Source organism: Podarcis tiliguerta, assembly GCF_965153285.1.
Source record: "Podarcis tiliguerta genome assembly, chromosome: 12".
NCBI classification, from domain to species: domain Eukaryota; kingdom Metazoa; phylum Chordata; class Lepidosauria; order Squamata; family Lacertidae; genus Podarcis; species Podarcis tiliguerta.
Genome location: NC_139545.1, coordinates 2,442,343 through 2,466,239, shown reverse-complemented (window position 1 = coordinate 2,466,239; position 23,897 = coordinate 2,442,343). Strand labels below are relative to the sequence as shown.

The 23,897-nt window shown below is 42.7% G+C and overlaps 1 protein-coding gene across 10 annotated transcripts in view; it reads right to left on the bottom strand.

Annotated features, from left to right (window-relative positions):
• The window catches only part of TPK1 (thiamin pyrophosphokinase 1), a 217,401-nt gene that overhangs the window by 170,318 nt on the left and 23,186 nt on the right, over nucleotides 1-23,897 (bottom strand). For 9 of the 10 annotated variants that reach the window (XR_014503866.1, XR_014503867.1, XM_083407135.1 and 6 more), the window contains exon 3: nucleotides 11,939-12,013. The exons of the other annotated variant lie outside the window; for it this stretch is intronic. Coding sequence is in view for 7 of the 9 variants with exons in the window: in XM_083407135.1 (XP_083263261.1) it covers nucleotides 11,939-12,013 (75 nt within the window). In the remaining 2 variants the exon portion in view is untranslated. The remainder of the gene's footprint in view (nucleotides 1-11,938; nucleotides 12,014-23,897) is intronic. 10 annotated transcript variants of the gene reach the window in all.

Genomic DNA, 23,897 nt, shown 5'->3' with positions numbered 1-23,897 from the left:
CCACAATGAGGTCACTGTTATTCTTCTCTCCCTTAATTTTGACCCAAATGCTCTCACTTTGGCTTTGAGGTTCTAAATCTTGGATCTCTTCACAGGTATACACATCCCTGACATATAACGCCACTCCTCCTCCTTTCTTGTCTGGTCTGTTTCTCTGAAATAGATTGTATCCCTCCATTTTTACATTCCAATCGTGGGACTTATCCCACCAGGTTTCAGTGATGCCTATTATGTCATATTTAGTTTGCTGTACCAAGAGCTCAAGCTCATCTTGTTTATTTCCCATGCTTTGTGCATTAGTGTACAGACATTGAAGTCCATTAGTCATTCCCCCGTGTCTCTTATTTAAGGATTTTTTCCTCCCACCACTAGGTCTGCTTGCTGTTTGCTCCATTTGGTCTATGACTAGGTCTGCTTGCTGTTTGCTCCATTTGGTCTATGACTGGGAGGCTGGATCAGAAGGCAATTCTGGTGTCATCTATGAAAGAGCTGCACGGAAAGCCAGGCTTGCATATGAGCTACATGCTCGATTATCCATGATCTCTGAGTAACCAGGAAGGAAAGATTTTCTTTATTTCTGCATTCCAAAATTTTATTAGTCTCAATTACATTCCTGTCATAATAATAATCCCTTATACAACAACTGCAATATTAATAACTTCTATTCGTCCTGACACATTCAATGATTTATAGAACTACAAGGCACAACAACATGTATTTGGGGTTAAACTGGCCACAACTTTATTGAAATTCAGATGCAGGTAAGCCTTGGCATTGGGAGCGTATCCCTCCCAGCCCCCTGCTGAGGGTCTGAGGCATGGCAGGGTCAGTTAGGGAAGATGGGACCAATGCAAAACACAGCTGGTCCCTCACTGCATCGGTGTGGGGAGCTCTATGGCCCCCCACTATGTGCTTGAGGACAGAGACTCCCCTCATGACCCCTCTAAGGGGGACCCTACTGTCACCGCTGCAGGAAGCAGGCGAGTCACCACTTCACCCCTTCTTCAGATGTTAGACTAAAGGATTCCTCCCAAAGCCTAAACCGCCAAAGTTGTGACAATTGCTATGGGGAAGGCCAAACCTGCAGAGCAGGAGAAATTCCTTCCCGGCCCTGAAGACAGCAACCATTGTATGGCCATAGCAATGTCCGCGTGCCTGGAAAGAAAATGTTAGTCTGCAAGAAAACAAGAAGAGAGGTGGGCTGGGTGGGTAATGCTCTGGGGCCGAGAGCAGCACTGGCCCCTTTTGTTCTCTTGGAGCAGATCAGAGTGAAGCCTCCTCCAGTGCAAGTCCGACTGTCCCGCCCCCAAGGCTGCCACAGATTGGTGGGAACCAGGCAGGCATATGGCTTCTGAAGGAGGGGGAAGCGCCGCACCAGGTCGCAAGTGCTGCTCACCTCTGTACCGGATAAGCGGCCATTCCTGATTTCTGGCTTAACAAACTGTGCTTCAAAATAAGGAGGCAACACGAAGAATAGACAGCTGTACAGGTTCACGTACCAGTGCAACAAGCAGGTGGCCTCTAATCGCCCCCCAAATATCCACAAACTTTGTTGAAGCATAAGCATAAACTTGTATGGTGCTCAGTGACCCATATCAGTAAGAAATCTACAGTTCTCTTCGGAGACACTCGTATCTTAGCATGATGGTAGCGCTGCATCAGCTTTCAGTTTATGAATCAAAACAGATTCCAACACTTGTATACTGCAGGAAAATGTATACAAGCATTTTGCATATTAGATTTATGAAGATGCTTATATCTTCTTGAAATGAATTATTTTATCTACCAATCCACAAATGTGGGTTCCTTTATACACCAACTTCATATGAATTCACAAAACACTTTGATGAAAGATTTAAACATCATTTTTAAATGCACTTTTGGGACTTTGGTCAATACCTTAAACAAATAAAAACAGTGAAATCAAATAATTTTGACTGGAAAGTTGCTTCCGTGGACAAATTCCAGAAGGATCACTATGCTGGTCTGTGGGTGGGATGGGGGGGGGGGGAGAGCACAGAACCTTCTGTCACCAAATCTGCTTTTATGTTCCAATACATATGAACCCATACCTTTCACATGGGTTCTCAGAGTTGGGAATTGACTCTGGGAATCTTTACTGGAGGCAACTGATTAACACTAAAGTTACCATCCCTGTTGACTCAAACTTCTATTGTGGTTTTAAACTGGCCTTTTCTTCTTGGTTTCACTCCAACCATGCTTTACTCAAACTTCTGCTGTTTTAAGTTACCACTTCTTCCCTCTCAGTAGCTCTCCCTTCTAGCTCTCATGCCTCTAGTCACTGCCGTTGGCGCAACATGCCTTGACTTTTGCTTCCCTATCATGCAAATTCAGGATTGTGATGAGACACTACAAATCCACCAGTGGGAGTTGTGTGATGTCATTCTTACATATTTATTATACAGGGAGAAATATTAAATATATTACATAATCAACACTGAGTATTAAATATGCAACATTACAGAATGGTAAAGGTGTTTAGTTCAACATAAGGCAAAAACATAGGCCACATTGCCTTGACCATGAGTTTAAAACAGTTCATCATAACATGGAGATAAAGATAGGTAGAATTTTTGCCCTATATGGAGTACTGAGGCTTGTGCTGTAGGAGTCCAGCAGAACTGTGGGAAACAAAACAGGAAGGGGGAAAGTTCACATGCAAATATTGAGGGTTCACAACTTGCAAAAGTTGTAGGTGAACAAGATTCATGAGTGAGAAAGGCAGACAAAAGTGAGAAAGATGTGATGCTATGGTTAGTTACTTGTCCTGAAATAAATGCAAGCAGCTCAACTGGGATCTTCATGCTGACCTTAGGGGTCACAGATCTACTGCTGAATGCTGCTTACTTCCTTGCATAAGGTAGTGGTATTTGTGACACACAAGTAATCCCAACCAGCCTTCAGAATTCCAATTTCCTTGGATTATCCTAACATAGTTAACAATGGAGAAGGGGGACACTGGCTTTTGGTTCTTGCAAGGGTACCCCCCCTCCCCTACCAAAGTTCCCACATGTCACAGCTTGGGGGACAGGGAGAGGGAGCTGGAGTCTGGGTAAATGAGATGCTACCTTGCTGGCATCATGCTGCTACGGAGGTTCATGGTGCTCCCCTTGGACGATATGATGATGCACAAGCAGTCCCAAAGCCTGAATTGCTCTGCTTGAATGAGGAATGATGCTGAAATCATTACTGTCTGTATGCACAGAATGAAGTTTATAAGTTCATCTTCTGTACATGACAGCTGAACACTAATGAGAACATACTTAGGTTTGATGTCAGGTTGAGCAGATAAAAGGGAAAATACATCTTTATGCCTTTTTTCTGCACAGACAGTAAGAATAAAGCAGAAACGGCATTCTATATATTTGCCCATTTGCTTTTAAGTAAGCTATGAAAAAGGGGCAGACATATTGGCTTATATTTCAAAAACTATATGGCTGAAAAATGGTGACCCACTCACAGCCAGATCTTTCAGTTTAGAAATGTCATAACTCAAAAAGATAAAATATGTTCCCTATCTAGATAAGAGAAATTTGCCTAAGATTAATAAAAACAATGAGGCAGAACAATGTTAAAGCTTCACCAGTACAAGGCTTTCTATCCACTTCACCGGATGAGCTGCTTGGTACAGGAAACTTTACTCAGTTAACAGGCAACAAGATCTAGAACCCCAGAACGGAAAAGAACTCTGTGACTCAGTTCCAAAGTCCGTAGTAGTTTATTAAGGTAAAGGCAAGTTTATTAGGGAGTGGGTGGCGCTGTGGTCTAAACCACTGAGCCTCCTGGGCTTGCTATTCAGAAGGTCACCAGTTTGAATCCCTGTGACGGGCTGAGCTCCCATTGCTCTGCCCCAGCTCCTGCCAACCTAGCAGTTCAAAAGCACGCCAGTGCAAGTAGATAAAAAGGTACTGCTGCAGCAGGAAGGTAAACGGCATTTCCGTGCACTCTGGTTTCCGTCACTGTATTCCGTTGTGCCAGAAGTGGTCTAGTCCTGCTGGCCACATGACCCAGAATGCTGTCTGTGGACAAACGCCGGCTCCCTAGGCCTGAAAACGAGATGAGTGCCGCAACCCCATAGTCGCCTTTGACTGGACATAACTGTCCAGGGGTCCTTTACCTTTAACCTAGTAGTTTCTTATTAGGTGAATTCCCAGCATGAGGTTTAGTCCTCAGAGTCTCTGACTTCTGGCTGTGGAAAATCTAATGAAATCCCTGTGCCCCAAAGCTGGAATGCCTACACCAAAAACATGCCAGTCTGTCCCATCTGAATCCTGGAAAATGATGCCTTTAGAGGTGGAACTACAAGTTCCATCCCAGGCTTTTATCTTTGAAAACTGGCTGCTGTTTCTTCTGTGTTAAATGGAACTGGGAGGGATAAACTCAGAAGAAGAAGAAGGCAAGCCCTCCACCCTTCATCTCTTTGCTGGCTTCTTCTTGCAGCTTGCCCTCTCCACACGACCTTCTCTTGGCTACAGGTTGGAGCCCTGTGCATGCAATGAAAATGCAGGTTTGGACTGTGTTATGGGCGAAGGGCAGGTGGTGAGAAGCTGGGCAAGGGAAGACATCAGCACTTTCCTCCCAAGGCTTCTGGGCTATAAATTGCTCCCTCCCAACTCCAATTTGCCTGGGAGAAGCAGAGGGGGAATGTGCAGCTTGTGCCTGAGAGTCTGTCCAACTTTAAGAAAGTTCCTTTTTCTCTCTCTGTACATCTTTGAAGAGCTGCACTTCATAAAGGGAAATGAAAATCAGCAGCTCATTTTTAAGTGCTCTAACGTTCCATCTTCTAAAGCCAAGTCATGTCAAAACAAACAAAGGGGTATTTTACCAGATAACTCTGCCTTTTTCCAACTGAAAAGTATGTTTGATTTAAATTTTAATTGTTTTAAAATGGATTTTTATTTTTGTAAACAACTTCCAGGAAATAACTTCCAATATGTGAAACATTTTCAAGTTCTTTCTCCTGACAGACAATATTTATATGGACAGGCTCTGTTGTACTTTCCAAAAAGTTACGGTAAATATCACACCCCCCCCCCCAAAAAAAATACTTTTATAGTTGGGTACTTTATCATACAAATGTTTTGCTGGAAAGATGAATATGCCTGCTGGAAAGTGCCAGGTTAATGGAGACAGCAGGAACCATAGTGTGAAATACAGTTAACTGAACTATCACAGGCAACCCCAGAAGATCTGGAAAAGGCAGAAACTCCTATTGTTACTACTTCCATGCCAAATGGAAAGCACATACAAGGGCTGCTTATCTCACTTCTTTTGTAAGCAAGTGTTAGTGACTGTCATGTAGTAGGCACAAAGGATACTTTAGATCTTGTGGAAAGAAGCTTTTCTGCCACCCTGACATATCTACTCAGCACTGACCTGGCCCCACACTAGGCTCAACTGAAGACTAACTTTGGGCCCAGTCTGTAACTGTATATTGTAGGATAGTTGTCACTATAAAGCTTTCTACCGCCACCCAAATAGTTAGTCCCATGCTGGATCGATAAGATACGTTATGTTCAATTTACACAGGTAAGCCTTGAATCAGGATTCAAGATGAATCAGATTGGAGAACTGGGTCAAATCTACCAAAATGAATTTCAGTATGGACAAATATAAGGTTCTGCACTCAGGCAGGAAGAACCAGCTGCACAAATATAAGATGAGGAACAGCTGGCTTAGCAGTAGTACATGTGACAAGGATCTCGGGGTCTTAGTAGACCGCAAGCTTAGCATGGGTGATGTGTCATGCAGCAGCAAAAAAGGCTAATGCAATTCTAGGCTTTATCAACGGAAGTATAGTGTCCAGATCAAGGGAAGTAAAAGTACCACTCTATTCTGCCTTAGCCAGACCACACCTGGAATACTGTGTTCAATTCTGGGCACCACAATTTAAGAAGGATGTTCACAAGATGGAATGTGTGCAGAGGAGGGTGACCACAATAATCAAGGGTCTGGAAATTAAGCCTTATGAGGAACAGTTGAAGGAGCTGGGTATGTTTAGCCTGGAAAAGAGAACAATGAAAGGAGATATGATAGCCCTCTTCAGATATCTGAAAGGCTGTCACATGGAAGAGGGAACAAACTTGTTTTCTCCTGCTATGGAGGGTAGGACACGAATCAATGATTTCAAGTTGCAAGAAATGAAATTCCAACTAAATATCAGAGAGAACTTTCTGAGAGTAGGAGTCGTTCAGGAGTGAAATAGAGCCCCGCAGGAGGAGGTGAGCTCTCTTTCCGGGGGGGGGGGGTGTTTAAGCAGAGGTTGGATGTTCATCTATCATGGATGCTTTAGTTGAGATTCCTGCATTGCAAGGGGTTGGACTAGATGACCCTCAGGGTCCCATCCAACTCGACAATTCTATGATTTTATGTTGCGGTTCTACATGTTTGCATGAGATTAAGTCAGTTAGTCAAAGTTTCTCACAGGATCAGAACATCTGTATATGCAAGTCAACTAAAGAGTAGTAGCTTGACAATGGTAACAAAACTGCAGGTGCAACATATGAACTGTGATTTAAGGATGTAGAAAGACAGGTCATTTTCGTAAACTTTGACAACACCACACAATACAACACAACACCATAGGACAAAGAAAACATACTATATTTGCATAAGAAGAGAGGACCTGCCTGACTGAATCAAACAAAGGTTCAGCTAGTCAAATATTCTATTTCCAAGAGTCTCAAGTCAGATGTCTCTAGAGAAGTTTGTAAGTAGGGTATGAAGGTCATACTATGCTTTATGCCCCCAAGGTTTGGTATTCAGAAGTATACAAGTGGGACCTGCAACGAAGTGTTGCAATGTGGAGCATTGCTGTTCCATATTCTCATCAAAGATGCTCCATTCCATTCCTCTTCTCACCCAACTTTCAGTTTCTTTCCTCAAAAGTAAATCAGTTTTGTGGCCACCGAGCATGCATGGAAGCTCCAATTAGCTATTATGGCTAATAGCTGTTGATAGACCTCTCGTCCATGAACTTGTCTAATCCTTTTTTTAAAACCATCTAAATTATCTGCCATCTCCTCGTTTCTGTGGTAGTGAATTCCTCAAGTTAATTATGCGTTGTAATTTAAATTACCAGAGTGGGGAGAGCGGGATTTGCAATGAACATGTTTGAGATGATGAACTGTGTCAGCCAAATTGCCAAACGCAGTTCGACACTTTATCCGGCTCTAGCTCCTGTCCCCACCCCTCTGCTAGGAAAGATTTCAGAAGGTGAGCGCCAGGAGCGTCAGGGTGCTATAAAAGTGCTGGATAAAATACAGGCAAAGCCTCACTCTTTCAGTTCTACAAAGGTAAAGAGAAGACAATAAAATTAAAGAGATTCGGAAAGCTGGAGTTTTTCAAGAATAAAGTGGGATGGGGGAATCTGCTACAAAAGTCACTACCAAAAAAAGCTATTTAATGTCTCCTGCCGAGCCGTTTTTGCTCCCCGCTATCCAAGGAAAAGGTCAACGGGGCTGAAGACATTAGCATACCAAAGTCTAGATCAGTATTTTTCAAACTTCTGATACCTGGAGCACATTTTTCCAGACTGAATTTGCAGGCACACTTAATTCTCTTAAACTTAAAAGGGTGGCAGGGGAGTATTATTTCTTGACCACTCCCAGAAAAATGGGTGGGTTCTTTGCCGCAACTGTGGGAGAACCCAGCTGTTCCTGCCTCCCCAGCACCACCCAAACTTTGGTCAGGTCTTAGGAAGAGAACTACGCTTTCTCACAATGGTTCAGCTTCTTTTATTCTCCTGTGCATTCATACTATCCCAATTACGGAAATTGGGATGCGTCTGAGACTCTCTCACACTTGTCAGCTGGCATGCCGGCTCCAGTAGGAAATCCCTGTGCATCCCTACTCACCTCACTGGCTTGGCTTGTCCAGCATGTAAACCAAACCTTGACTTAGTGAGACTGTGCAAATGTGGGGTCCTTTGCTCTTCCCTGGTCCATTCTGCTGCCACGCCGTGCTGAGCTAGGCGTGTTGTCCAAACCAGACTCATGGCTAAGCTCTCTTCACAAGCTGTAACCTTCCCCACGGCGTCCCCTTTGTTGGACTCATCATTCATTGCTCCTTCCCCCTCCTCCCATGTCTATTACTTTGCTAAGTCTTGGGTATATTATTGGAATACTCGAAAATGCACCTTACATTGCCTATGGGTGTTCCTGTCAGCAGCTGAACCAAGCAGCAAGGGGGAAGTCCCACCTTCCTTTTCCAGTTCAGCAGCACCGGAGGAACTGTGTCTGGTGCAAGCAGGCTTTCCACATGCAGTGGTCAGCTGTCTTGAGTGAAAAAGAAACAAGAAGAAGCCGCTAATGAGAGGTTTCCTTGAGGCAGCACAGAAACTAAAGGTTCTACATCAATCAATAAGCTCAATAAAGTTGCAGCTATTATGGCCTACTTAAACATTCCGTGATTAAGTTCTTCATTTATTAGAACCAAAGCTATAAAACAATCAAACCTCTTAAAAGTCTGGTGTTGACAGCATAGGAAAAAAGCCATAAAATAGCAATCCATGATCAAAAAAGCTATTAAAGATACAGATAAAACCACTATACAACAAGCTGTGGCGGTATAAATGCAGGTATTTTGTGCTTTTCTGAAGGTCAGGAATAAATGAACATCTGAAAGTATGCAGTCTATCTCACAATGGTTCCAGCGACTGCAGAAGACCCGCCAGACATTTTGGCTATGGAAACAAAGTGCTTCAAGATGCAATTAAAGAATTAGAATTAGCAAAAGTAAAATAGAGAGCAGTGGGCCTTTGTCCACCTCAACTGTTAGCATCAGCATTTTTGCCAACTATGGTTAGCTGAATCCAAAGTTTGCCAATCTGCCTCTAAGTGGGTGAGTGGTTCTCAGCTCTGGGAGGCAGGCTAATTGCCTGTCCTGGATGGGACTGCCCTCCCTGAGAAGGGGCAGGTACAGTGGTACCTCGGATTAAGAACTCAATTCATTCCCGAGGTCCATTCTTAACCTGAAACTGTTCGTAACCTGAAGCACCACTTTAGCTAATGGGGCCTCCTGCTGCCGCTGCGCTGCCGCTGCACGATTTCTGTTCTTAACCTGAAGCAAAGTTCTTAACCCGAGGTACTATTTCTGGGTCAGCGGAGTCTGCAACCTGAAGCGTATGTAACCCGAGGTACCACTGTACATGGTTTGGTGGTGCTCCATGAACTACTGTTGTCCCTTGTAGCACAGGAGTGCCTTTCATCAGCTTCAGCTGGTATGTCAGCTGCAGCCGCTCCTGCGCAGGGATCACTTCCCCACTGTGAGTCATGCGTTGGTAACCTCAGTATTGTATCACTGCAATGCACTCCAAGTGGGGCTGCTTTTGGGTGTGGTACAGAAGCATCTGCACCATGAACACTGATCCCCCCCTTGATGTTCTTGATATAAATTTTAAACTTTTGAGAGGGGGCAGGAAACTTTTTCAGCAGGGGGCCACAGCTGAAAAAGGTTGAGGACCCCTGATCTATGGCCTTCTAAATTTGTTTGTTTCTACGTTATGTATTTTCATGTTTTTATATTGTAAACCACCCTGTGATCCTCAGATGAAGGGTATTGTTGTTGTTGGTACGTTGATTTTTCTCTATTCTCTATTTGTCTCAAGTTTTTGTACGGATGCCTCTCAATATCCCTCCAACAGCAGTCACTTCAGCGGAATGTTCCAAATATCTTCAATAAAACTTGGTGGCAGCAGAATACAGGCTACTATCAAACACTTCCATACAGCAAAAGCATTTTTAACAATGCACACATTCATAGGATGTGTGTCCCACTTCAGCAGTAAAAAGTATTGCAATGGTCTTCCTTTTTAAAAAATTCTACTTGCAATCATTCATTAGCCCCTTTCTCAAACACTTCAAAGCAATTCTCTGCTGCAATTGTTACGATGAACTAAGGATCAGCAGGGGTCAGCACTTCAAAACACCAGAAAGGGAATGATTAATTATTCATTTTTCCTCATTTTAAAATAATACAGAAGACTAATTAAACAAACATCCTGTCCTTAGACTGCTGTGTGTAATATGACTCAAACAGGCCAAGTGCGGACAAAACCATGGTTAGCGTATGATGGAGATGACATGTCATTTACTACAGCCTCTCTGAGATCTACTAGATGTCCCTTGTTTTTCAAGTCACCACCACAGCCACTTTCAGAGAACTCTACAAAACGCCTATCAAACCCCCAGAAAAATCTGAGAATAAGAGCTAACTATACCCTCAACACCACATTAAAATGCAACAGAGGCTAATTAACAAGAGAGTCATCACGTGTTGTACTAGAAACTGGGAGGCCAAAGCCCCTCAGCCAGGAAGCTCACCAGGGGATCCACCTCCATGCTGTTGCGAGGATAACGTGGGGAGAGTGAAAACCCCATGTGTCCTTAAGCTCCTTGGAGGAAAGTGGGATAGAAATGTAATAACAAACAAAAAACACTGTGCTTCTGAATTGTCTTGAGCTGCAATCCCTTGCTCATTCAGGGCCAAGTTATGCATTATATTACTCATATTCTTCAATATGCATAGAATCATGGAATCACAGAGTTGGAAGGGACCCTGAGGCTTATCTAGTCCAACCCCCTGAAATGCAGGAATCTCAGCTAAAGCATCCATGACAGATGGCCATCCAACCTCTGCTTAAAAACCCCCAAGGAAGGAGAGCCCACCACCTTCTGAGGGAGTCTGTGACAGGGAAAACCAGCTGCCCAGCTCAGAGGGCTAGGCTTCTGTAATAGAGATATATAAGGAGCCAGGGCAGGTTCTCAGCCACAGATCTCAATGGAGCCAACCCTGACCTAGTGAGTTCATGGCTAAGGCAAAATTTGAATGGGATGCTTCCTGATCATACACATTTACTCAAAAGTAAGCCCCACCAAGTTGCACAGGGCATCTTCTTAAGTAAATGCAGCGTCTCCAGCCTGTAACAGCTCTCATAAACAGCTCTGATAAACAGATCTTGCAACAAGCCAACTTCTTTTTTAATCTCACTGAAAATCCTGCTGTGCCCTACTCTCAATTTTGTCCTGATATTGGAAACTCAATAAATGACTGCTAGAAATAGGTTCTGGGCTCAGCTCTGAAATATTGTAAGAATTCTTGAAGGCAAGAATTCCTACCAAGCATTGATTTTCACATGGAAAGAGGAAATAGCTTCAAGCATCCCATGACATATATCTCCAAAGACTCTGAGCTCTACATTGCTTATTCAAATCATACAGATCTCCAACAGGGAATTGGGGGAGAAATCAGCTTCTAGTGTTGATGATAAAGATTACAAGCTCTCTTTTCTATTGTAATTAAACCAGCGGAGTTTGCTGGTGACCTTTCAGAAAAACATATTCCCTAAATTATAAATGGAACATTGATCCACTATCGTTTATTACAAAACTAGCAATCAAAAGCTCCTGAGAATCTTTTTATCACATAAGTGCATTTGTAACTTATCAGTCCATAAAGAACCCACTGGAATAAGAAATGCAGAATTTGCCTAATCAGCTCACTTGCTACTCAGGGCGACAAGGGAAATATTTCTCTGGCCTAGTTCTTGTCACAGTGATACCACTTCAGAGTGTAGGTTCACATAACTGAGTGCTTTCCTCACCATGGAAAACCAGATGATGGGGAGAAGCGCTCTAGCTGAGCCTCCTTCCTGACATGCTCCTCATGTTACCTGTGCAGATCCTTTCTTTTGAATGAAGAGCCATTCCTTCACGCGAACCCCTTCTGCACCCTGGGAAAAAATACATCCCGGACAAGAGATTCCCCACCTCAGTGAGGTCTAGGTCCTGGATTCACACCAGACCCTGAACATTTGATCTTGCTAATGGAAACTGCTGTATGGGAAATGGCTGGGCAGAAAGTACCTCAAGCCAGGCAGCATATAAGCAAGTGGAGAGATGCATAAAGTTGTTATTACCTCTGTTCCACAGATGATGAAAATGACCTTTGTTGAAAGGCTGGTTCAGAATCAGAAGGCAAATCTTCAGGTTTCCTGCAAGAAAAGATTGTATTGTTAATTCCCTGCACTACTTGGTATTCTCCTACAACCCATTTCTACCTAATATACTGTACAGCCAGAAACCCAGAAAAGCTGCAGCATTATTGTGTATATTTTGAAGAGGACCACTTTGCTTTAAGTTTCATCTATTTGTGTGTATGTAAGTATCTATGCTCACTTTAAAGCAGGGTGAAAAGCTTCGTGGGTACATTTTAGTAATCTACTGACATTCAGCCTAAAACTAAAACAGGATCCATTGTACTTCCATTAATACAATGTGCAGAAGACCAGTGTTCATCATATGAAGGGTAAATGATAAGAGTTTTCAAATTACTAGATTTACAGTGAAATTGGGCAGTGTGCTGCAGTGCTGGGGTGCCAGGTTTAGCTTTGGAGACAGGACTGACTCCAGATTTGAAGGTCCGTCCAATAAAGTGTCCCTCTGCGTAGCCCCTGGCATCTGTTACCCCCAACCGGAAGGTTCGCTATCATCTAGAGAAAGCAACAGCGCAATGATCTGTAGTGAGCCATTTTAGATTTCTTGCAATGACCCAAAGTAGCACTGTTCCAGGACACAGTGGGACATTTTCAATGGTGGCATCTTGCTACAAACCAAACTCCAAGAAAAGGTAGGTGGGTATGATAAACCCAGTACAGGTATCAGCACCTATCAGAGTTCCCCCAGTGGCAAGTACACTGTGCCACTGGGGGAACTCTGGTTCAAAGCCCTGCTCAGCTAGAAAGCTCACCAAGTGACCCTGGGCAAGTAACTATCTCTTTCTCTCAGCCAAACCTACCTCATAGGATTGCTGTGAGATGCAAACTGTACTTTGAGCTCTATGGAGGAAAGGGAAGGACATAGTGAAAGAAAGAAAGAAAGAAAGAAAGAAAGAAAGAAAGAAAGAAAGAAAGAAAGAAAGACACAACTTCAATGCATGTTTATTGAGAAGTCCCACCAGGTCCAATGGGATTTACTACAACTTAAGTGCACAGGATTGCACATGCACTTAGTAGGGAGCAGACACCAGAGTGGCTGGAGAGACCCAGCCAGATGGGCAGGGAATGTATGTATGTATGTATGTATGTATGTATAAATAAATGATATACCTGCAGCCCTCAAACTGTTAGAAGCCAAATAGATGGTGCAGCTTTTATATGGTGCTCAACAAGGTCCCTCTGCCAACTGCACATCACTAGAACTGGTACTACAAGGGACACGGGTGGCGCTGTGGGTTAAATCACAGAGCCTAGGGCTTGTCGATCGGAAGGCTGGCAGTTCGAATCCCCGTGACGGGGTGAGCTCTCGTTGTTCGGTCCCAGCTCCTAGCAGTTCAAAAGCACATCAAGGTGCAAAGTAGATAAATAGGTACCGCTCCGGAGGGAAGGTAAACGGTGTTTCTGTGCGCTGCTCTGGTTTCGCCAGAAGTGGCTTAGTCATGCTGGCCACATGACCCGGAAGCTATATGCCGGCTCCCTCGGCCAGTAAAGCGAGATGAGCGCCGCAACCCCAGAGCTGGTCACGACTGGACCTAATGGTCAGGGGTCCCTTTACCTTTCCTTTACCTTAGAACTTGTTCAATTGAATTTTTTGAGACCAGCCCTACAAGTGCCTAAACACATCTCCAATGCTACCATATGTCTTGAAACTGGATTCATAAGAATTGAGGCCAGAGTATGGCTTCCCACACTTAGTTATTGGCTGAGACTATCCTTCCTCCTGTGTGGCTTTGCTCCCTTAACTCTTAAGGATGATTTCCAAACGACATGGAAACATGCAGTGATAAACATAACAACTCTAGGCTCCACCCCACAGATTCTACTTGACATGGGGTGTGAACAATCTAGAACAACCATTAAACAGAACGCAGAAGACACAGAATGCCAAGCAGATCTAACCAGGTTCCTGAAATTCTTAATCAGTGAAACCAGAAAATACCTCATCTTCCAGATGCCATATATAGCCAACTAAACAGTGAAGGGCTTTCCTTCTGGCCCGTGGCCAGGGCCTCCCTTCAGCCACCCAGGAAGGCCGTTTTAGGAAGACTCCTTACGAGAAGAAGAAATGGCCATATGACTCTGGGCGAGTGGAAACAACGGAACATGCCTTTCTTCATTGCCAATACAGATCTACGAGCTAGGTTCATCTTGCCTATACTACACAAATTCCCAAGATGTACAGAACAACTCTAGAACTCCCTACTACTCCAAGCTGAAAACCTAGATATCACATCCTCTGTTGCTAGATGCTAGATTTTGCGCTGCCATGATGAACATCTGTCGAAGGATGGTTTGTGCCACAAATCAGGACTAAACTGAAGGCCCATAATTCCTTAGAGTCGCATTTAACCGCTTGTCTTTTGTTTCTATCTGTTTTAATTTTATGTGAGTTATAATCACTTTTAACTTTTATCCCTTTCCTTATTAAGTCTTATGTGCTTAATTTTTATCTTACGCTGGTCTGCAACCGTAATAAAGTTTGATGATGATGATTAATAGGGAGTGAGCCCCACCAAACACAGTGGGACTTACTTTTGAGTAGCACACACAGGCTTGCACTGTAAGTTACCAACCATCAGCCTGGATCTGAAGAATTACAAAACTGGTTCCATGAGACCAAGAGCCCTTAAATATGGACCCGCCTCCACCTTAAACAGCACCCCCTCCCCACACGAGGCAGGTCCCAGAAATAACTCAGAACTGAACACGGCTCATGTTATATATCCCAATCATGGTACATTCGCAAATTGGCTGCTTGGCACTACATAAGCTGCCTGCTTTCATCTAAATGTCATGTTGACAGAAGATTTCAGGTGTGTGTTTTACTTTTGCAAAGCCATTCTAAAATATTGTTCAGAACCCCAGCAAGAGGGGCAGAAATCTAGCTGAAATCAGAGGCGTAACCAGGGAGGCTGTTTACCTTCTTTTACGGTCTTCTTGTAAATGAAGCAAATAATACAAAAAGGTCTCCAGTGTTTTCCCAGATAGTCCTGCCCAAAACATCCCTGTGCTCTGGGAAGTGGGAGTGCATAACAGTATCTACATTACAAAAAGAAGTCAGAAAATGCAATATACCAAATGGATACTTGATATTTCATGCTTCAATTCCACAGAGTAAATACAACACTTAGTTTTAATAGGGAATGCATGTAATGGGACTTTGCATTTCCGAATTACCCCAAGGTGTTTTATAAAAATTTCTTCTTGTTCTTCAGTGCCTCAGGCCATCATCTTAGCATACATTCCAGTTGTTCCCATTTCCCTCAGATAGTCCCTATTTGTAGTCCTGTCTCTGATAAATCAGTCTCTATTTCACCACTATTTTTCCCTGTCACATAGGATATGAGATCCTGGTGGTTTGAAAAGACATTAGGTGTGAATTGCTGGCAACAGTCCTTCCCTCAGGAACCCAGAAGCCCCATCTTCAAGTACACAATGGGGGCGAGGGGAAGAGAAGCAGCTCATCTCCTGTGTGCACTTCCAGTGCTATCCTATGTGCATTTATTTGGAAGTAAGGCCCACCGTGTTCAGTGGGGTTTACTTCTAGGTAAGCGTACACAGGACTGAAGCCTAAGAAACCAGTGCTTGAGCTGATGAGATTTATTCTGCAACTTTTAAACTTATTTATACAACTATTTCCATATCACTTACACTCCAGAGAGTACAAAGCTGACTTCTAACTAGTAAAACCATTAAAGAATGGTTGTTGGCTGTCTCAGAAGAAAATGGAATCACAGAATCGTAGAAAACAATGTTGGAAGGCATCCCAAGGGTCATCTAGTCCAACCCCCTGCAATGCAGGAATCTCTTGCTGTCAGAAAAGTGTGCCTTTGAGGGTAAAGCCAAACCACTGGAGAGTTACAGCGCCTGCTGTGGCTGTAGAGACAAGTTTTGTTGCAGGTGGGGCAGATAAAGGCATCCGGTTGTGCTACTACAGGTGGACCATTGCATTTCTTCCCTCTGCGCTCCTCCCTGTAGTCATTCCTCCTCTGGTCACTGCTGTGGATACACAACCTAACTGTCATTACTATAAGTGGTCTATGTCACATGGCCACAAAGAGGGCAAATGCAAATCTCAGATGCATAGTCAAGGTATTTTTAGCCAAGTAGGGAATACAGGTACCTTGTATGAAACACTGATGATACCACATCTGAATGATGAAAAATGGTGATTACGAAGTACAGAGAAAAGCAAGATGGTTGCTGGGATGGAAGGCTATTATTATCATTGATTATATGGTTATTGGCAGTTTATCTCAGGAGAAGAGCAGAGACATGATTATACCCTAACATCAGGTGTAGAGGTAAGTTTTCATGTTTTAAAAAATCAAGATTAAGAAATGAGGTACACCCTGAGAGGACTATGTGCTCCATTCTCTTTCCCAGGTGAATTCTTCTTTTCTTTTCCCTTTCCACATCAAGCACGTTGAGCACTTCATCTCTGCACCAAAACCAATGCCAATTGTGGTTAGGCTTATACCAACGTTTGAAAGAGGGGAGGCAGGAGAAATTCACAGGAAAGATAAGTATGTGGGCCTACTGACCTCTCCCCCATGGCTCAGGAAATGGAACATCAGCCCTGAGCCTGCCCTGGAGTAATAGGGAATTGGGAAAGGAGAGCCAAGAGGGAAAGGATAAAGCACATTAAACACCCTGGCTTCCAGGTATTCCCAGCTCAGTTACTTCTGCTTACGTTCTGCAGCTGAAGGACTACCAAACACCCACACTCAACAACAATAAATTCTTTTTGAGTCGCTCAACAATATAACACAAAATCAGTTCTTGAAATTTCAGGTATGTGAAATTCTTCTGAGATAACGTATCTCTGACCTCAACAATTGCTGAGGTATACAGGGAAAGAGTTGTTCCCTCGGGTAACTTCTTACTGTTTTAAGTGCATTTTTGCTTCATTTTTATGATGTGCTTTACTTGCAGCTTTTGCCGACGGAGCAGATCCAGTCATCTGCAGCATGAGGAGGCAATAATAAATCTCAAGTGCAAGGGGAACAGATATAAAATCTAAAATGAGGCTTTCTCTTTTACATTTTGGCTACACATGCCACACAAATGCCACACACACACACACACAGACTTCCCTCAACAATGGCATACAGTGGTACCTCAGGTTAAGTACTTAATTTGTTCTGGAGGTCCGTTCTTAACCTGAAACTGTTCTTAACCTGAAGCACCACTTTAGTTATAGGGCCTCCCGCTACCGTTGTGCCGCCGGAGCACAATTTCTGTTCTCATCCTGAAGCAAAGTTCTTAACCTGAAGCACTATTTCTGGGTTAGCGGAGTCTGTAACCTGAAGCGTATGTAACCTGAGGTACCACTGTATTTCAATATACCCTCTCATTTTAAAAGTATTTTTGTCCCTTCAGTTGCCCCTTATGTAATGTTAGAGAACCTGTGAAGCCTTAACCATCTATGTGCTTCTGTTTACAGAGCAAGGGTGTGTAGCTAATCAAAGTGCCCTTAATCAAAAATTATCTGTAAGAATCCCAGCAACCAGAAAGTTCTAGACAGCTCATCGCAAATCAGAGACTGGGATCTACCATGCATCTTCCACTGTGAAGACAGATGCAAAGAATTCACTGAGCTTCACAGTCTCCTTATTCTCCTTCAGGACACTTTCGACTCCCTTGTCATTCAAAGGTCCAACCACCTCTCTGCTCTTAATGTATTTAAATAATTTATTCTCCTTTTTGCAACGTGTCCCTCTGCTTGCATTACTTTTGCCAAAGTCTGTATTCCCTTTTATTCTCATTTGGAGTCTTGGAGAAGACTTTCATTTTCTGAAAGAGGCCTTCTTGCCTCTAATGCAGAGCTTTCCAACCTGTGTGTCATGACACGTTAGTGTTTCGGCTGTCCTGTGTGCTGCATGAACACTCCCCATGCGCCTCCTGGGGCTGGAAAGGGGTTGGTTTAAGTACGTCACCGACATGAAAAGTGTGGAAAGCTCTGTGCTAGATGGTGGTGTGCAGGCCCTGCCCCTACCCCTAGCTGATTTGCATTAGTCTGAAGGGGGGGGGGGTCTAAACATGACGGATGCCAATGAAGTATTAACTGGGGGGCAAGATGCACTGGCATCTGAGGGAGAGCCAGCTGGCACATTCTCAACAGCCCCTTCACACAATCACTGCCCACAGGTACTGCACAAGATTTTATGGTGCTATCCTAGATGTGTTTACTCTGAAGCATTTTCCCCCTACTGTAGTGGTGCTTTACTTCCCAAAACTATTCCCAGGTGCATAGTCATTCTGCATGGCCTGCAAACCTGTTTTGATGGCTGTGGGTATTCTTTTTGGAACGACCCCCTCCCCCAAAAAATTAATCCTGAGAATTTCATTCTTAGCTCCCACCTACAACCTAAGGAGGACTCCTAATAGTCCAGAAAACCAGGAAAGGGAGGCGTCGTCTCAGTGTCAGGCCTGACTTTGCCTGCCAAATCCCATCCAGCATTCTATTTCTTGGTCATGTTGGAGTAGCACAAAGTGTTGCAAACTGATTCTGAAAGACAGAGAGCGTGTTGGAAAGTATTCTGAGAGTTAATGGTAATTTTATTCTGATTTTGTGATTTCTAGTTTTTAAGCCTCTAATACAGAATTTTGCTAGATTTGAAAAAAAACACCTCTTTTTTGAAATGAGTATTCTTTTCTTACTTCCTCCACCTAATTCCTAACTTTTGTGGGATCATTGGGAGTGGTAAAGACATTCTTGCTCTTCAGGTGAACAATCAAACACTGCTCCCTGTTGACTGACGTGTGTGCATTTGGGAATGTGATTGGAGTTGCTTTGCCACTGAATTTACACATGAGTAAAGGGACACTATTTTAGCACTTCACAAGCTGTCTTTTTTTAAAGCTTGCAATGCATTATTCCATTAAAGACAAGTAGACACAGCTTTCCCTGAAGTTTTAATTTTGTTTCAATTCACTGGAGGGTGGGGAATTCTGTCTACAAAATAGATTGCAAAGTAAGTCACAGAAGGTATAGTACCTCTGAAACTATTTTTATAAGAGGAAACATGAGATAATGAATTATTTAATTTTACCCTGCATTTCAGAAAAGATGATGGAATTAAATACATGCACATATATATTGCCTTTGAACATGCTTTAAAGATCCATATAGACTAAATACGCATCTGTGGTAAGACCCTTACCGTAAGGGACAATATATGAAACATTAATAATGATGTAAATATTCATAGAACACCCAGAGTTGTTCAGCATAATGGGGACAAAGCGGGGAAAATTTTCTGAGTGCTGTTGTATTTTCCATATAAGTTGCAACTCTTTGGGGAGAGAGGAAATAATGGCTAAAGGCAAGATGATAGGCATAAGTTTGCAGAAGTTTCAGAAAAGTCCATTTCAAGATTCTGTTTAAATTTAGATGGAGTGGTTGAATTATTATTTTAAAAAATGTTTTAAAGAAAAGGTTAAAACACATTGGCCACTCTTCAGATTATGTATCCTGGTGGTAAGTTTACAACAAAATTATACAAAAAAGTATATTCTACACAAATGGTTTAATTACTTGTGAGCCAATGTCAGAAGTCTTAACCTTAAAGAATTATGAATTGTTCTAGGACTAGTTGTCAAAGAAGCGAATTGTTCCAGACATTGAGATCTTGTGGTAAAGTCATCTTGGAAAAAAGCAGGCAAATATGTTTTGAAATGTGAAGTTGGCAGGAAAATCTGACACAGCCATATTTGTCTTCAAATGAGGAAACTTTCCCAAAATTGAGGGGATTGGTAAAAAGGAAGTTGAAAGGCAAAATCAAGACAATCAAATCTCTCCAAATTGCTTGGGAGTTGTTTAAAACCACTATATTAGAAGCCCAGTTAGCATGTATACATGTGGCAACTATTTTGCTTGGGGGTTCTCTTCCAGTGGAGAGGACAAAGCAGCTCACAACAATTGCAAGAACATTAGAAAACAACAAAATGTTGTAAGCACTATACAGTGGTACCTCAGGTTACATACGCTTCAGGTTACATACGCTTCAGGTTACATACGCTTCAGGTTACATACTCTGATAACCCAGAAATAGTGCTTCAGGTTAAGAACTTTGCTTCAGGATAAGAACAGAAATCATGCTCTTGGTGCGGCGGCAGCAGGAGGCCCCATTAGCTAAAGTGGTGCTTCAGGTTAAGAACAGTTTCAGGTTAAGAACAGACCTCCAGAACGAATTAAGTTCTTAACCCAAGGTACCACTGTAATATAAAACAAAGTAGCATATAAAGCAGGCAACAACAACAAATTCATGAAAACCATTAATGCAATTCAATAAAGCCATAGTAACTCATACTATATTGCCAGGATACTTCCTAATCACATGAAACCTTATTCCAGAACAACAAAACTTGGATCATCTACTGGTCATCAAATGCATTGCTTTTCAGTAATGCGATGGGTGGAAGCCTCCTACAGCGTCCCTGCGACTCTAGGACTTCCCTTCCTTTGGAAATAAGTGAACAACTGAACCAGGAGATTTCATAGTTACTGGACACTGGACCCCGCTAACCTTGGGAGAGAAGAATCACTTTTCCAACAGTGCCCCCGGGGGGGGGGGTAATTGTGTGAGTATTTGGCACCCCCAGCAACAAAGAAAGAGGAAGAGATGGGTCAAGGGCTGCTCCCACTCTCTCCCCCTCATCTCTCCCCAGGTTTGAGGAGTAACAAAAGTTCACTGGAGACTGTTGGAAAATTTCACATTTGATTAAATAGTGTGTGTGTGTGTGTGTGAGCTCCTGAAGAGGAAAGTAAAAATAAACATATTAAATCTACACACACACCACCGCCCCCCCCCCAAGCCATGAAGAAAAGGCATCGCTGAGAAAAACTCGAGCCAAGGATTTAAAAATGAAAAGCCTATTTAATGAAAAGAAAAAACAAATGGCATTTAAAACTTAATAGCTCTGAGGCCTAATAACAAATGTCAGCTTCCTTTTTTAACTTTTATTTTTTAATAATCACAGGCTGTGTTATGTGAAGAGGGAGCCATTTTTAATGAAATGGGTGCTACTTATGTCAGCTCAACTCTCCAGAGAGAGTATTGGTTGTACTAATGGAAAATGAAAATACATATGCCTGGGAGCCAAACAATAAACACAATAAAAATCAATGAGGGAAAGAGAAACTCTGGCACTTAATACTGTCAGTGTCTTTGTTGTTCATCATCCTTCAGTGAAAAGTGTTCCTTTTGGTTATAAATTCCTCATCTGACACTTAAGACCACATAACTCCAAATACTTTTGCTTATTTATTCAAGCTGAGTTCATATTAACTTGTCCAACGAAAAAGCTAAAATTGGATGAAAGAACTAGCCAATGCTTCATTGCTGTTGATGGAGATTTGGATTCAGATGAATCCTGACCTGAGCTGGGCTGCCTTGCCTGAGGCAAAGTGGTACCCTGACAAAGCTGCATGCAGAAAACAGGGACTCCTCAACTGCTCTGTGGCACCTCAGGGATCCTGGCATCCAAAAAATTACTGCAGATCTGCACTTAAAGCAAATGATGTCCCCATGCTTATCATAAATGGGGGGGGGGGGGGGAGAGAGATGGAGCAACCCTGAAAAGCTTAAACTTACCTCCCTGGCTCAAGATCATGCTGTGATCAGATAGGGAGATTCTTCCCAACAGTCAAGGCTAGTTATAATAAGAGGAGATTAATTTACCAACACTCTCAATTTTGCAAGAGAAAAGTGGAGCTCTTTCTGGTTCTTCTCGTCTCCCTATCCTGGCAGAAGGAAGGTGCCAGGACAGGGAGATGAGAAGAACCAGAAAGAGCTCCATTTTGACTGACAGCCTGTAATCGGAGGGAATGCCTTGACCCAGAAATCAAATCCCTTTTAATTCTCCCTCTGTCACCTCAAAAAATCAACTTTTAAAGGCCCCAAGGTCATTTTTTCCGCAAAATCGCAGGTTTCTTACCCAGGAGAACCTCTCTCATGTCTACAATTTTCAAACCAAATGCCCAGAAAACACTATGGGCGATTGTGATTCCTGTTTTACCCTCTTCAGAGCTGTAGTGTCTGCCCCCAAATAAAAAAAGTTACAGGCATTTCAATTTTAAAGAAAATAAACATTAAATTATTATGTGGCCTGTACATATGCCCCTATACCTATCTGCCTACAACTTAGGGGGCCTTTTTCACTTTTTGGGGGCTACTCTGCCTACAGCTTCAACCACTTCGGCCAAAAAAGGTAGAAATGATATGGAGGGGAGAGATGAGAGCAAAAAATTAAAACAAAATTATTGGTCTTAATTTCTTCTTCATCAGAGTAGCAAACAGCCTAATAACCAAATATTATACTGTCCAGGAAAAAATTCCCGACCTTTTTGTTTTAAACAAATAAATCTGTAATTCCGCAAGAGATCAGCTAAACTGCTAACTGCAATCTTGCAGATGCACAGATGAATCATTTAATCCAATTATCTCACTTTCTCTCAAAAATCTAGCTATTTCAGCATTAAAAAAGTGATTTAAATGCCTAATTTGGCACCAAATGCTAGTATACTAAAAACAAATATAGGAACCTGAAACATTTCCATTTTCTCAGATACCCACTGCAGATATAATGGTCATGAATTCCAGATCTGTTTAAATCAGGATTTTAATCATTTTCTTATACTAAATGGGACAGCTATGGATTACAAAGAATCAGAATTGCTCAATACAATATGTGAGTCGTCCTAAGAAATAATGCCAAAGCAGCAAGGTATATACAAGGTGAAGAAGTTTCAAGTAGAATTATGATCATAATGCATTAAGCTGTGTAAATCAAATATAATCCTGTTAATTTTGTGTCTCCATGGATCAGAGCACCTCCATCACTAAGTGGGCTGCTCTGGAATGCAGCTGCTGTCTGCTCATGACGACCCTGACTACTTCAGACACTACAAATTATCCCAAATATTTTCCTGTCTTCGAAGATCAGCAGACCACTTGTTCAATGCAAGATGGACAAGGCTGACCAATGCCAGACTGAGCTATTTCCCCCCACTCTCTGTGAGAGCCTTTAATAGGAGAACTCTCTCCATCAGCCTGGTGTCTCTCCCTTCCAGAACCACTTTTACAAAATAAAACACTGCTGCAGGCCACCCATTCTGAGTGGTACGAGATTCGAGGGGTTCCAGGTGCTTTCCCAGGGTTCATGTTTCCTTTGGAATGAGGAAGAGCAGAGACTGTGGTATCTTCGGGATAGATGGTTTATTTACACATATTTACAACCAGAATGGTTTTCTAGCACAGATCCACTTCCTTTGTTTCCTTAATGGCCCGTTACCTCACCAGAAAGGTAGCCTGGCTATTCCAGGAATTGGATGGACCGCTGACCTGACCCAGCAGGCTTGTCTTATGGTCTTATGAAGAGAAATCCCTGTGCATGAATAGGTTATTTATTAGTATTAGCTTTATAATATTTATATCCCACCTCAAGGTGGTTCAAAAAATTAAAATGAACATGAATAAAACACAGAAAGCTAAAAACATATAAAAGATAATAGTTCAAAACTATTACAAAACATTATAAAAACAAATATTTTAAAATACAGATAGATGCCTTTAGGCATGCTGGAACTCTGCCTTGTTTGAAGGAGGCGCTGGCTACTCCCTCTACCCACCTGGCAAGGCCTTTTTAGTGAGCCAGGAAGGGCAGGGACATGTGGCAGCTCTCACAGTTCCAGAGCCTGCATTATCCCAGGTCACTGAGCCAAGGTGGCCTCCTCTGCCTGCCAGTGGCTCTCCAGTCTCAGGCAGACTTCCTCCCAACACCTGATCCTTGTTAGCTGGAAATGCCACAGATTCAACCAGGCACCTTCGCATGCAAGGCAGGTGCTCTGTCACGGAGCCATGGTCCCTACCCGTTC